The sequence below is a fragment of the Marmota marmota genome, unplaced genomic scaffold (genome assembly GCF_001458135.2).
Source record: "Marmota marmota marmota unplaced genomic scaffold, marMar, whole genome shotgun sequence".
Classification (NCBI taxonomy): Eukaryota; Metazoa; Chordata; class Mammalia; order Rodentia; family Sciuridae; genus Marmota; species Marmota marmota.
Window position 1 is genome coordinate 6,358,369 of NW_026000283.1, and position 14,002 is coordinate 6,372,370.

At 36.3% G+C, this 14,002-nt stretch overlaps 1 protein-coding gene across 4 annotated transcripts in view; it reads left to right on the top strand.

Annotated features, from left to right (window-relative positions):
* Positions 1–14,002, top strand: part of Tenm1 (teneurin transmembrane protein 1) — a 796,988-nt gene that overhangs the window by 776,650 nt on the left and 6,336 nt on the right. For all 4 annotated transcript variants that reach the window (XM_015498499.2, XM_048797132.1, XM_048797133.1 and 1 more), the window contains 4 exons: positions 4,494–4,790; positions 10,350–10,737; positions 11,589–12,809; positions 13,386–13,528. In XM_015498499.2, the coding sequence (XP_015353985.1) occupies positions 4,494–4,790; positions 10,350–10,737; positions 11,589–12,809; positions 13,386–13,528 (2,049 nt within the window). The remainder of the gene's footprint in view (positions 1–4,493; positions 4,791–10,349; positions 10,738–11,588; positions 12,810–13,385; positions 13,529–14,002) is intronic.

Genomic DNA, 14,002 nt, shown 5'->3' on the forward strand with positions numbered 1-14,002 from the left:
TGTTTCAGCAGCATCCGAATATCAGGGTGCATTATCTAGAAACAGAGGATCATGGTTGCAGAAGTCCTGGCAAGCAGAAAAAGAACATCACACTGTCTTCCTCTGCTTGCATTCTAGTGGATTTTCAACAGTGATCCCTGCTTGTGTAGCAGTAATGACTTTATTAAGAAATGTGTTCTTGAGTAGTAAACTTAATCTATCAGACAAATAAAACCACAAATTTAGTTGAACTGGAAATCACTTGTTACTTTGGCTCTTTAACTATCATTATAACATAAATTGTAACAGTTACAACCGTCTCCAGGAGTACATGGATATTTTACAGCTATTGTAAATGAACGGCATTACAGTTGGAGATATGTGGCTATAAAACCACAGGAAAGGTAGTTGAAGAAAGAACACCTGGTTTCCTAAAGGCTTCCAAGTGCTGCGTATCAAAAGACAGGAAATATGTGCTTCTCTATCACCTTTTAGGTGATCACAGCAGGTTACTATATATTTATGCAGTCTATGTATTTATGACACTGCATGCATTTGCTCCAGATGGTTTAAATAGTCATGATTCCTGATCTGAGGCTCTATTTACTGAATTAAATCTACCCCTAAGACTAACAGCACTTTCCTCAAATAATTTGAGTATCTTACCCCTAATCTTTAGATGGAATTCATGGCATTTAACATTTGATAGGTGCTTATTTTGCAGAAGTTCAAAACTAGAAAAAAAAACTGGGGCACAACCCTATGGAGTAATGGGCAAATGTCATGAGCAGACAATTCATGGAAGACATGTATATGGCCAATAAAGGGACTCAATCTCACTAGTAATAAAATTAATGCAAATTTTAAAAAACAGGAACTCTAATTTCCAATTGTGGTAACATGAATATATAAATGTTTATTATATTATAAAATATTATGCAGCCATTAAAAGTCATATTTTACTTGATAACATAAAAAATGCTAAAGTTAAAATATTGGCTGAAAAAAATAAGGCACAAAACTTTCAGTATAGCCCTAGTCATGTATTTTAAATGTCTGGACAAAGATTATGCAAAAAAGTAAGATAAATGGAATGAAATGCAGCCCAGTATTAACAATAATTCTCATTGGAAGGTGAGATTGCATTGAGGCTAGATTACAAATTACCATAGCCATCATCATTATCTTCATCATCATCATCATCATCATCTTCAGATTTTCTTTTCAATGCATTTGATGATTCATTCGCAGTGTTTGGTGATGATACCATATTAGTGGTAATAAGAATGTTTCTGGATGATCCAATTAATGATTGATTAATAAGAACATTCTGACAGCTGATGTTGCAGAAACTGATGCTTTTGTGGCAAGGGACTGTGAAGCAGGCATCTCTACTGTAAAATTTTGCTCTGTGAGAGACATCAGAGTCCCTACTTTAGTTGAAATAGACATGGTTTGTGGAGTTGGTGTACGATGATATCAAAAATATTCATGAATGTGCTTATGTGAATTTTTCCAAGGACACAGTGTATACCTTTCAGATATGTAAAGGAATTCTTGACCACAAATGTTAAAAATTAACATTAAGTTTAGTTGACTAGCTAGTGGATCAGTTTAGTCTGACTATAATTAATATAGTGAAACCCTAGCACAGGTTCCCCCCCAACTCCTACCTCATTAACCAGAAATTTAACATTCTATTTAGGATTGTGCTGACAGTTCCCACAGATATAAATCTAATAAACTGAGCTTAAATCATGGATATGTGACACATGGGCCTATTCACAAGCTGTAATAAAATGAGAAAAGTAATCATTACATATTTTAAAAATAACAATTAGTAATGATATTTCACAGTTTACCAAGAACCTGTGTGATTCACTTATATCTTGACACAATTATGTGACATAAAGTGGTAATATCATTCCCATTTAACATATAGGAAAACTAAAGCCCTGAGAGAAGGAATGATGGGTACATTCATATAACTGGCAGCTCATCAACTATCTCCTGACTCCATTAACCATTACTTACACTTCTCAAAGTCTCTCCTTTTTTTTATTCTTGGCTTTGTTTCTGCCAAATATGCTTGACCTGCCTCCACTCAAATCAAAAGGTGTTCCTTCAAACTGTGTGAAGGGTACATGGTGACTCTACTATTTCACAACTGTTTATAAGTCAGATTGTTGCAAAATAAAAAGTTATGATAAAACAAAAAAGCACTAAAAGTAAAAATTAATGAAACTAAAATAAAATGAATTGAATTGATTTTAGAAGCCCTCCCTTAGCCTCCTACCTACCCCTCCTTCAGAGATGCCTTTCCATAGAGCCTTCTTCAGCACACTGACCAGCAGGTACTAAACTCTCTTAATGACTAAAATCAAGAAGAGCAACTTTTTTCACATAGCATGATATTCTCCAGTTCTATCCACTTACCAGATAATGACATAATTTCATTCTTCTTTATGCCCAAGAACTTTTCTGTATAATTATAAAACACCAATATTTTAAAAAAGGAGGAAAACTATTAAAGTAGAAAAAGGGGACCAAGGGAAGGAGGAGGAGAGGGATAGGGGAAGTACTAGGGAATTAAATGGAACAAACTATGTTATTTGAATATACGAACACATAACAATGAATCTCACTGTTGTGTATAATTATAATGCACCAATAAAAGCACAAAGAGAACAGCAACATTTTTCTGAAAGACAAAATAACTGTTTGAGTATTGTATTTTCTAAGTGGTTGTGCTACAATCAGCTAGCTATAGCAGAAGGTACTGGTAGAATTACCAAACACTAACATGACTAGCTGAAAAATGGAAAAAAAATAGATCATCTGTCAGGTTGCTTTGAGACTTCATTAAAAGTCTTTTTGCTGAGTTTTAATGTTTTTTTTAACCAAGTTATTTAGTTACTTGGTCATCTCATGTAGACCTAGCGGAATTTCATCACAGGTGCCACTGAGTGCTGTCTTTCATAGACTCTAACTTGAGGTTCCTTGAATCAGCCTCACCCCCGATCAACTGCCAGGTTTGAGATAACCAGATAGAATACTAGCATGCAGTAGAAGACTAAGATCAGAATCAAAGCAAACAATGAATTGTTTTTGTTGATTTGTTAGTGCATTATAATTATATATATGATTGGGGTTCATTTTGCATATAACATAGTGTTTCTCATTTCGATCCTCATATCATCCCCTTCCCTTCCCTCCTCCTTCCCCATGATATTTTTCCCCTACTCCATTGATCTTCCTTCTATGTATTTATTATTATAATTGATGCATTTTAGTTATATATAAAATTGGAATGCATTGTAATATATTCGTGGATGCACAAAACATAATTTGGCCAATTTCATTCCCCAGTTTGTCCCCTTTCCCTCCCATCTTTCCTCCCATTGGTTCCCTGCTTCTACTCTACTGATCTCCCTTCTGTTTTCATGAGATCCCATTTTTATTTTTATTTTCTCTAGCTTCTGTGTATGAGAAAAAAAAAACACTTGACATTTTACTTTCTGAGTCTGACTTATTTTACTTAGCAAGATGTACTCCAGTTCCATCCATTTACTAGGAAAAGACATAATTTAATTCTTCATGACTGAGTATAACTCCATTGTGTATATATACCACCTTTCTTTGTCTATTGATGGGCATGTAGCCTGGTTCCATAACTTGGCTCTTGTGGATTGTGCTGCTATAAACATTGATGTGCCCTTTATCACTATACTATGCTAATTTTAGTTCTTTTGAGTACATACCAAGGAGTGGGATAGCTGAGTCATATAGTGGTTCCATTTCTAGTATTTTGAGGGATCTCCAGGCTGCTTTCCAGAGTGGTTGTACTAAGTTGCTTAACTTGGAATCCAAATTTAACCAGTCAGTTGTACCACCCTTGCAAATGTCAGGGTACCTACCAGGTTTACTTAACAGCTTCAATGGAAATATTGTTGGGTGGGGTTCCATCCCTAGAGAATCTGAGTTCCCCTGTGACAGATGTGAAGTTCACTATTCCCAGGTGTACAAGGAAGTCAAAGAAGATAATCTCTGTATAAATTAGGATTCACTGTATTCCTTTTTTCTGATTTCTAATTGCATAAATAATTTACCACTTTATGTTCTAGCCTCTTGAATTGAAAAAGGGGAAAAGCAAATCAGGAACCCCTACTCCTGAGTAGGTACCTGACTCACATAAAATAATGTCACATAATTATTAAAAATTGTGGTAGTTCACTTGAAGCTTGAGCTGCAGAAAAAACAACAACCAAATATCAAATGTGGAGAGTACACCAAGAACTATCCCAGGAGTTCAGACATAGTGTTGGCCCTCCAAGACTGTACACACTGTGAGGAAATAAAGATAACTGACATCTGGGGAATGTGAAGCCATAAAGTTTCAGAGGTGAAGAGAGACTGATCGTTGGAGAATCAGAAAAAGCTTCAGGATTGTGAAAACAGTAAATTAGGAATCAAAGCAGTGCTTAAAATGTTACTTCATATCTCTTTTTTTGTAGGCTCATAACAGAAACCTGCTCTCCATAGATTTTGATCATATTACCCGTACTGGAAAAATCTATGATGACCATCGAAAATTCACCCTTCGAATTCTTTATGACCAGACTGGGCGACCTATTCTTTGGTCTCCTGTAAGCAGATATAATGAAGTAAACATCACATATTCACCTTCAGGATTGGTTACATTTATTCAAAGAGGGACATGGAATGAAAAAATGGAATATGACCAGAGTGGAAAAATAATTTCAAGAACTTGGGCTGATGGTAAAATTTGGAGCTATACCTATTTAGAAAAGGTAAGTATGTAGGGGATAAAACTAGTTTCAAGACTCCTGAATGAGAATATTGATAGCAGCCCTAATTACCCACCTTGGTGAGGGCCTGTAGAGAAAAATCTGTTTTAGCTGTTCTGTAGAAATAACAACAAAAAATGGTGAGCCTATGAGGATAAGCTATTTTTCAGCTGAAATCTTTCCCTAGTCCCATCCTCTACCAAGTACTGTTTCAAACTGAAGTCGGGATAATGGCTTAGCTTTTTCCTCATTTGAGCATATTTGTTCATGCTCTTGAAAAGGTATCTTTATTATTATGAAAGCTCATACTGAGGGAAAATGGCTAGAAAATTATAAAACTGTGTGTTAATGTATCTCAGCTCTGGTAAAGGGCCTCTTACCCAGCAGATAAGGAATTCTAATTTTGTTAGCAAAGTCAGTGAAACTTTAGTTCTATACATTTGAGGACTAATTTTCAAAAATAATCAGCCTGAGGAAATGGTGGCAGGGAGGCCTCATTGGTAATAGTCTTTTGTGTAGACTAAGTCCCCAGTAGCATCCATAATGGGAGCTTGTGACTTGTGTCTGGAAAAAGAGAAAAGGATTTTAATCCTACTATAGGAGCCATTTGCAATCATCAGTCCCCTATAACAGCAAAATGGTTTCTGGTCAGATCAGTACCGGAGGACAATGAGAACAATGGACTTCTCTCTGACGTTTTTCATTCCCCATCTCCTAGGCCAGTGCTTCTTCTTTCTCAGATTCACCCACTCAACTGAATTAGTTAGTCCTGAATTATTTTCTGGGAAAATTTTAAAATATCTTCCCTTGAGGATTCAAGGGAAATCAGTGCATGGAACTTATAGAAGTTCATAGATATAAGCTCATATCTCACATAGCAAAATGTCACTGTTTGTGCACAATGATGCCAGGCTTTTCTGATACACCCATCAAAGTAATAATAATAACAATAATGTCAGTTGCTCTGTATCATAAAACTCCTTACTACTTCCCAGAGTGTGTTACTGAGGAATTTATCAAGCTGGAAATGCCCAGGAGATAATCTAAGCAGAGTTCACTTGGGAGCCAGAATAAAAGAAGGGAGTCCTTTGCTCTATCAACCCTGTGTCCTTTTCTTCTGATGAAATTTATAATCCATCATCTGTACTGGGAAAATTTGAATCTTATAAAGCAAGACTTTCATTTTTTAAAAAAATTTCTATAACAATAATTACTGGCAAATCACCTAGACTTAGTTCTACAAAGTGTCAAACTTGTTAAAACAGTAATTGAACCCAAATATTTGGTGGTATGTACACATAGGCAAAATACTTCTTAAGACATGTATTGATGAACCTTCATTTAAAAAAAAAAAAAGATGCCTCTGACCATTAACATAATATTGGCATGACCTAGTCTTCCAGGAATGATCTTTACACAGGTCCTCCATGTGAGTAGTGAAAAAGCCAACACTCCTTAGGAGCATATGCAGGTTTGAACTCTTAACCCAAACCTCAATAGCACCAAAGTGTGACCAACAGAGCTAATTGCCTACAGACAGTCACATCTCAGCTCTCCTAAGACTTTCCCTTTAGGCTGTCTTTACAATGACAAAAGAGCCTATTGAAAATTGAAGCTTCTGCTCTGCATGCAGTCTTCTCAAACACCAATGAAGGGATCTTACTATTTCTCTTTTCTAAATTAGCTGATTATTTCATCAAATTTGCTTGAGCAAAGAATCTTTTGAAGCAAACTTCACATGAGTTCTCTTTGCTCTAGAAACTTAGTGAGCAATAATTATTTTGAAAAACACCAAACAAAAAGCTTTGTGAAGTTGTCAGTGTTTCCAGTGGATAGAAATAAGACCTTATTGACCTAGAATAATGTATCAAGAAAAACCCTAGTGACTTCCAAAAACTAATTTACTGACCAGTGAGATAAGCCAAATCATTTGGCCTTTTATTTGACTTTTGTCCCTTTCTTTATTTCCTGTTTAACTTGTTCTCTAATTAAAAGGGCAGCCCCTTATTTAAGCAATCCTATTATGCAAAACTTACAATCTATAAAACACATAATTATGGAATATTTCCTTACTTTCCAAAAGTAATTCATCATAAAACTAGTTTTATCAATACTGCTATTACTAGTGATAATAACTAATTCACTGGATTGATATGGTGATTAAATGAAATAACATAAAGTACCAAACTAGAGAATTTAAATGTTAGTAAGCATTCATTGTCACTTGGGGGTAGGGGAGAAAGGGAGAGAGGTAGAAAAGAAAGAAGGAAAGAAATTAAAGCATCTTTTAAAGTGTGATTCAAGGAGAAAAGGAAAGGACATTGAATTTACTAAAATTCAGTTTACATGTAATTTTTTCAGTGATTTGATGAGGCTTTGAGACTCCTTGTATTCTTTCTGGTTCTTTGTTTAACATGGCCTTTGCTGACACATCCTTTCATCAAGACAGGGTTAGAGAAGGGACAAAGAGGCTTATCTTTGTGGTATATTTTAAAATAAGAATCCCAAAACTTTAAAATGTAATTCTCTTTTTCACCCCAAAATATTTCTGGCATCACCTCTGCAAATTTGCTTTCCATAATTTTGCCATTATATATTTAAAAAGAAGCAGCAGACTGTTAACCTTAACATGCAGAAAATTTTGTAAAACTAGTTTGACTTCCTCCAGAGTAAGTCAAAGTTATACATATCGTTTTTGTGCACAATGGTTTGTAGCTATTAGGAGAAAAATAATTATTTGGGTAATGGCTGCAGTTGCTTAAATGATCTCTCCTCTATTAAAAAATCAATTATTGTTTCTTAAATTTTCTCTATGTAGTCATTAATTCTCTGTCTTGATTTATGACACTTCTCTGAGTTAATTATATTTTGGAAGACTTGTGGAGCTAAAATTTTGTATTACTGTAAATGTAAATCTTTCAGTTTCACAAAATCATTCTTATGAGCTTCATTTTTTAAATGTATTTAAATAAATTTTATAATCATTTAATAAGATGCTTTAGTCTTACACATTTATACAGAATTGCCTCTTTGGAACTGACGTTTTCAAAGGCTGCCTGCCTATAGGGACAAAACGCAGTCTTTGGCTTGAGCTTCCAGATGGCCCCACACTGCCATCTGGTGGTCATTCAAGTGCTTTAACTTTTCAAATTTCTGCTCTCATTTCTAGTTTTGTTCAAATAAGTATACGACCCTGATTGTTCTTTATTTTTTTTTTTCTTTACAAGGATCTCTTTTTAGGATATAACAATCAATTAAAGGAATAAAAGCCTCCCACTCTATTATTTGAACTAATAAAAAATGGCCTTTTATCCTGCAACAGCACTGTGGACATTGGATAGATTCATAAGCATTGTTTTTGAACAAACTGATAATAATGTCCAAAGTGAAAAAGCAGCCAAATGAGAACTAAATGGTATTCTGGCAACACAACAGTTACATTCACGAGATTGCTAATCACGTCATCCACATTCTTGCCATTGGCAGGAAGCTTTAAAATAGACTAGAGAGCTTTTGAGACAGTTCAACATCAGCACCACCTAGGAACAGGGTTCAGGCAGTGTTTTACTGCATGCTGGAGAGTGAGAACAGAGGAGAGAATACAATAATGATGTGCTATAAATTTTTGGCAAGGTTGGTACAGCTACTGGAAAAGGCATGGCCCAAGCAGGCTGATACTAGATAATATGAAGAGGCCATATGGTGGTTGTCCCTGGCCAGCATCACAGGTGACAGACGTCATTTGTCCAAGGCAAATTGACAGAAGAGAGTGCAGAGGAGCTTGGAATTATGACTTTCAGCATAAAAATAATCTAAAGGCATTTTCCACCAATTCCTGTATAAGGCCCCTCTGCCCCCATCCCCTGTCACATGCTGCTCCATTCATAGGGGGAAAAAAATCCCTGCTGGTTTTACTAAGTTCCACCTTGATCAAGGGAAGCAGTTCTGCCTTCCTGTCCTCAAGGCCCATACAGGATTTCCAGGTCTCCTACCTTTTGTTCAGGAGGTTTTTCAGAGGTCACAATGGTGGAAATACAGGCTGTGGAGAGCTACAGGTTGTCAACAGATAACAAGCTGACAAGATTTCTGCCCTTACCCCTGGATCCCCAGGCATAGTATTGGTGGGAAAGAAAGACTGAATGAACAAGCAAATCACCACTGACTTTTACTTCATGGTACTGACATGCAACTCAAAATCAATAATTCTCAAAGGATAGGAAGGATATGTAGTTTCAAAAAGCACATTCAGTATTAGAATATAATTTCATATTTAGAAGATGCAAATGTACATTATATGTTTATATACTTCACCTTTATAAATATTTATGTAATTTATATCTAGAAAATGAAAACTACTTATTTTCATAACACAAAGTTCAGAAAATAAATCTCGACTAAATTCTTTTGCTTGATAAGGTGGTCCTCAAGAGGGGAGGGTAAAGCTCCCTTAAGGAGCTATAACAGAAATATTTATTAAAAGATGAGATTTCAATGCTAGTGAATTAAAGTCCTCCCTAAAACAGTGCTTTTTCATGTCTATATTTTAAATTAAAATGAGATCAACCAATATTTATGAAACACTTATTACATGCAAGGCACTATACCTCAACAAATGCTTGTTCCTGAAATACAAATCAGTTTGGGGAAGAGGGATTGCATAACCAGAGAATTCTTTACTTTTAATACAAAATACTCAATCATGACTAGTTGAAACATGAATTGTAAAACAAAAGTAATATTCAGTGTGCAACTTTTCAGGAAAACATCTACTACATGAAATCAATACTTTTTGGTGACTATAAGTTAATATTTGACATCCCCTAACCTCTATTTACCTCCCTCCAATTCATCTCCACGTTGAAGCAACAATGACCTTTCTAAAATACCAACTTGGCTATTTCTTCCAGCTCTGCAAGCACTCATCCTTCAGCTTGCTTGAAACCTCTCAATGGTTCCTGGTTGCTGATATGCTTAAGTCCAAACCTCTTTGCATGGCTTAAAAAGCCCAGTGTGATGTAGACCCATCTGTACTCACCTCTTGCCATTCATCACCTCGACCCCCACACACCCATGCTTTGACCACACAAAATTACTCTCTGTGTTCTCTTCTATATTCAGACCTTCACAATATTGTATCCTTTAACTGGAGTAATCTCTTCTTACTTCCCAAACCCCCCTCTGCCTTTACCTGGCCAACCTCTAGTCATCCTTTAAGTCCTCATTTAAATGTTCCTTTTTCCAGGAAGCTTTCTCTGGCCCCTTAAGTCTGGGCTAACTGTTGCTCCTCTACCTCCCATAAGTACTCAATACTTTCCTTGTCATAACATGTTTCACACTCTATTTTGCTTGGTTACTTGTCTTTAGCCTCCATTAAACTGTAAGTTACCTGAGGGTGGGAACCATTATTGTGCTCTACTGCATCTGCTAGAGTCTACCATCTACAGTGCCTGGCACATAGCAGATGCTTAATAAATTTGTGTTGAATGGATGAATGTATATTTTCTTTAATCTCCTCAACTTTAATGGTACATATTATGCTATTTTGCTTTTGTCTCTTTTCAGTCTGTCATGCTTCTCTTACATAGCCAGCGGCGTTACATCTTTGAGTATGACCAATCAGATTGTCTGCTGTCAGTCACCATGCCTAGTATGGTGCGCCACAGCTTACAAACCATGCTTTCAGTGGGGTACTACCGGAACATCTACACCCCACCAGACAGCAGCACTTCTTTCATCCAAGACTATAGTCGAGATGGCAGATTACTACAGACTCTACATCTGGGGACAGGGCGCAGAGTTTTATACAAGTACACCAAGCAAGCAAGGCTATCTGAGATTCTGTATGATACGACTCAGGTTACATTAACATATGAAGAGTCTTCTGGAGTGATCAAGACAATACACCTGATGCACGATGGATTCATCTGCACAATCAGATATAGGCAAACAGGTTTGTTATGAAAGGGCGGTGATGTGTATGTCAGTATTTTATACAATTACAGCTGACCACATTTGGAAATAGAAGTGTTAACCTATGCACATTCAACTCAACAAATTTGCAGAAATAGAAGTGTTAACCTATGCACATTCAATTCAACAAATTTGCTTTACTTTTCAAATTATCTTTCATTGAAAATTAAAATATGTTATAGTTTGCCTTAAAGCAGATTCCTTACAAACATGTAGTACATTTCTCTTTCTTTCTCTCAGCTCTCAAGAAAGTTGAGATCTAAGTGTTTAGTCTAACCGTATACCTATTCCTTCTCACCACCAAATCTTCCCAAAGGTGCAGCTGCAAGATATGAATCTCTGTGAAACTAGCTCAAGCCCTGTGTAACCTCTGTAAGCTTCAGTTGATGGCAGAAGTCACAACTTTCTAATGTATTTCATCCTTTGGGTTTATAACATGCCCAAATCCACTTACTTTGATGTGGACATTGGGAAACCTCACCCTCTGATTTTGTAGCAAAAGTTAAATGAAATGTAAGCATTCATCGCAGAGATTATAGCAAGAATGCATAGTCATGACACCAGTTTCACCACCCAGTCTCCTGGATGTTGTTACTTCTGTAGTTTTTATAATTAAATTATTCTATAACTATGCTATACAGTATTTTTCCCATATATGGATATCACCACATAAGAATATATATGATATGATATGCTCAGGCCTCAGACATCAGAGGTCAGTCTATACTATTTCATTTTGAATATACAATTGTCAGTACTGAGTAATACTAGACCTTCCTGATTGTTCTACATTTATCACCAGCTTTTTTCTCATTATTTTTATTCCTATAGGGCCTCTTATTGGGCGCCAGATTTTCAGATTCAGTGAAGAAGGTCTTGTGAATGCACGATTTGACTACAGCTACAACAACTTCCGTGTCACCAGCATGCAAGCTGTGATCAATGAAACCCCTTTGCCCATAGATCTGTACCGATATGTTGATGTCTCTGGTAGAACAGAGCAGTTTGGAAAATTCAGTGTAATTAATTATGACTTAAATCAGGTCATAACTACTACAGTGATGAAGCATACCAAGATCTTCAGTGCCAATGGACAAGTCATTGAGGTCCAATATGAAATCCTAAAGGCTATTGCCTACTGGATGACTATTCAATATGACAATATGGGCCGCATGGTAATATGTGATATAAGAGTGGGAGTAGATGCCAATATAACTAGGTACTTCTATGAATACGATGCTGATGGACAGCTTCAAACTGTTTCTGTAAATGACAAAACCCAGTGGCGTTATAGTTATGATCTGAATGGAAACATCAACCTTCTGAGCCATGGGAATAGTGCTCGTCTCACTCCTCTCCGATATGACCTCCGAGACCGCATCACCAGATTAGGAGAAATTCAGTATAAAATGGATGAGGATGGCTTTCTCAGGCAGAGGGGAAATGACATATTTGAATATAATTCTAATGGTCTGCTGCAGAAAGCCTACAATAAGGTTTCTGCCTGGACTGTGCAGTATTACTATGATGGGCTTGGGCGACGTGTTGCCAGTAAGTCCAGCCTAGGGCAGCACCTCCAATTCTTTTACGCAGACCTTGCCAACCCCATAAGAGTTACTCATCTGTATAACCACACCAGCTCGGAAATTACATCTCTGTATTATGATCTCCAAGGTCACCTTATTGCCATGGAGTTAAGCAGTGGTGAAGAATATTATGTAGCCTGTGATAATACAGGTACCCCACTAGCTGTGTTCAGCAGTCGAGGTCAGGTCATAAAAGAGATATTGTACACGCCTTACGGTGATATCTATCATGACACTTACCCTGACTTTCAGGTCATCATAGGTTTTCATGGAGGACTCTATGATTTCCTTACCAAATTAGTGCACCTGGGGCAAAGGGATTATGATGTTGTCGCTGGTAGATGGACCACGCCTAATCATCACATATGGAAACAGTTGAACCTCCTTCCTAAGCCATTCAACCTCTACTCCTTTGAAAATAACTACCCAGTTGGCAAAATTCAAGATGTTGCAAAGTATACCACAGGTATTTAAATGGTGTAAAACTTTAAGCTAAACTCGAGAAAACTCAGTGCTCTTTATCACGTAATCTCAATGCCTTTGTAATGTTTCCTCTTCCTGCCAATTAGCCCACAGGTATTGTGCATTCATTCTCTTCCTTAGTTTCCTAGAGTGAACAAAATGTGCAAGATAACTTCAGACTGATGCTTTTGCTTCCCAGTATATTTTTTCCCTTTAAACTGTTTCTGTTTCTATGTTTCCCTCTTAAAAGTTTATGCAAATAATTTCTTAAGAGAAAAATTCAAGATTATGTTGCATGAAATATACCTAATATCACAGTCCATATGGTCTTAGGCCACTACCACATTGAGAGTTTCAATGCACTAAACAGCCTATCTCTGGGATTCTGCACAAGTCAAAAGGTTTCCTTGTAGAGAAATTATCTGTTTTAAAGTGAGTCATACCAAGGGGGAGTTTTATCCCTATCTTCCCATTTTCTAAATACATTGAAGACAGGAAGGGCATGCCTCGAATTTTCAACAAAGGTTTTAAAGTAGGAGCTTTTTGAATGTTGTTTTCTTTCAAATGTTGTATCTTACAGATATTGGAAGTTGGTTGGAGCTATTTGGTTTCCAGTTACACAATGTACTACCTGGATTTCCCAAACCAGAATTAGAAAATCTGGAATTAACCTATGAGCTTCTACAGCTTCAGACAAAAACTCAAGAGTGGGATCCTGGAAAGGTTAGTAAAAGTGTTACCATCTCTGTTTAGCTGGGAAAAAAGAGAGAAGCATACCTACCACCAGGAAATATATTTACATATATTTGCTTATTTATTTTTGAGTCTTTTTGAATAATCACTAAAATTTGTATGATTTAGGAGGAGGCTTCCATGGGGAAAAGACCAGGGAATTGGAGCTTTTGAAATATGAAAAACTAAAAGGTTACTTGATGTCTGCTGCAATAGATAAACAAGAAGAAGGAATTAAACTTTTAAAATTCTGAAATAGGATGCCAGGGGAATTATGAATTTTGTACAGAGAAAAGTGTTCACTAAGAGACATGAAAACATCAGACTTGACTGTGAAATAATTTAAAGGATAGTGCCTTAAGAGCATAAGAATAACAGAATAATATTATTCTGATAAATAAAAAGTATATAAACACAATAAACAAAAATAATAAATATTATAGGGATAAAGACTGAAAAAAAATA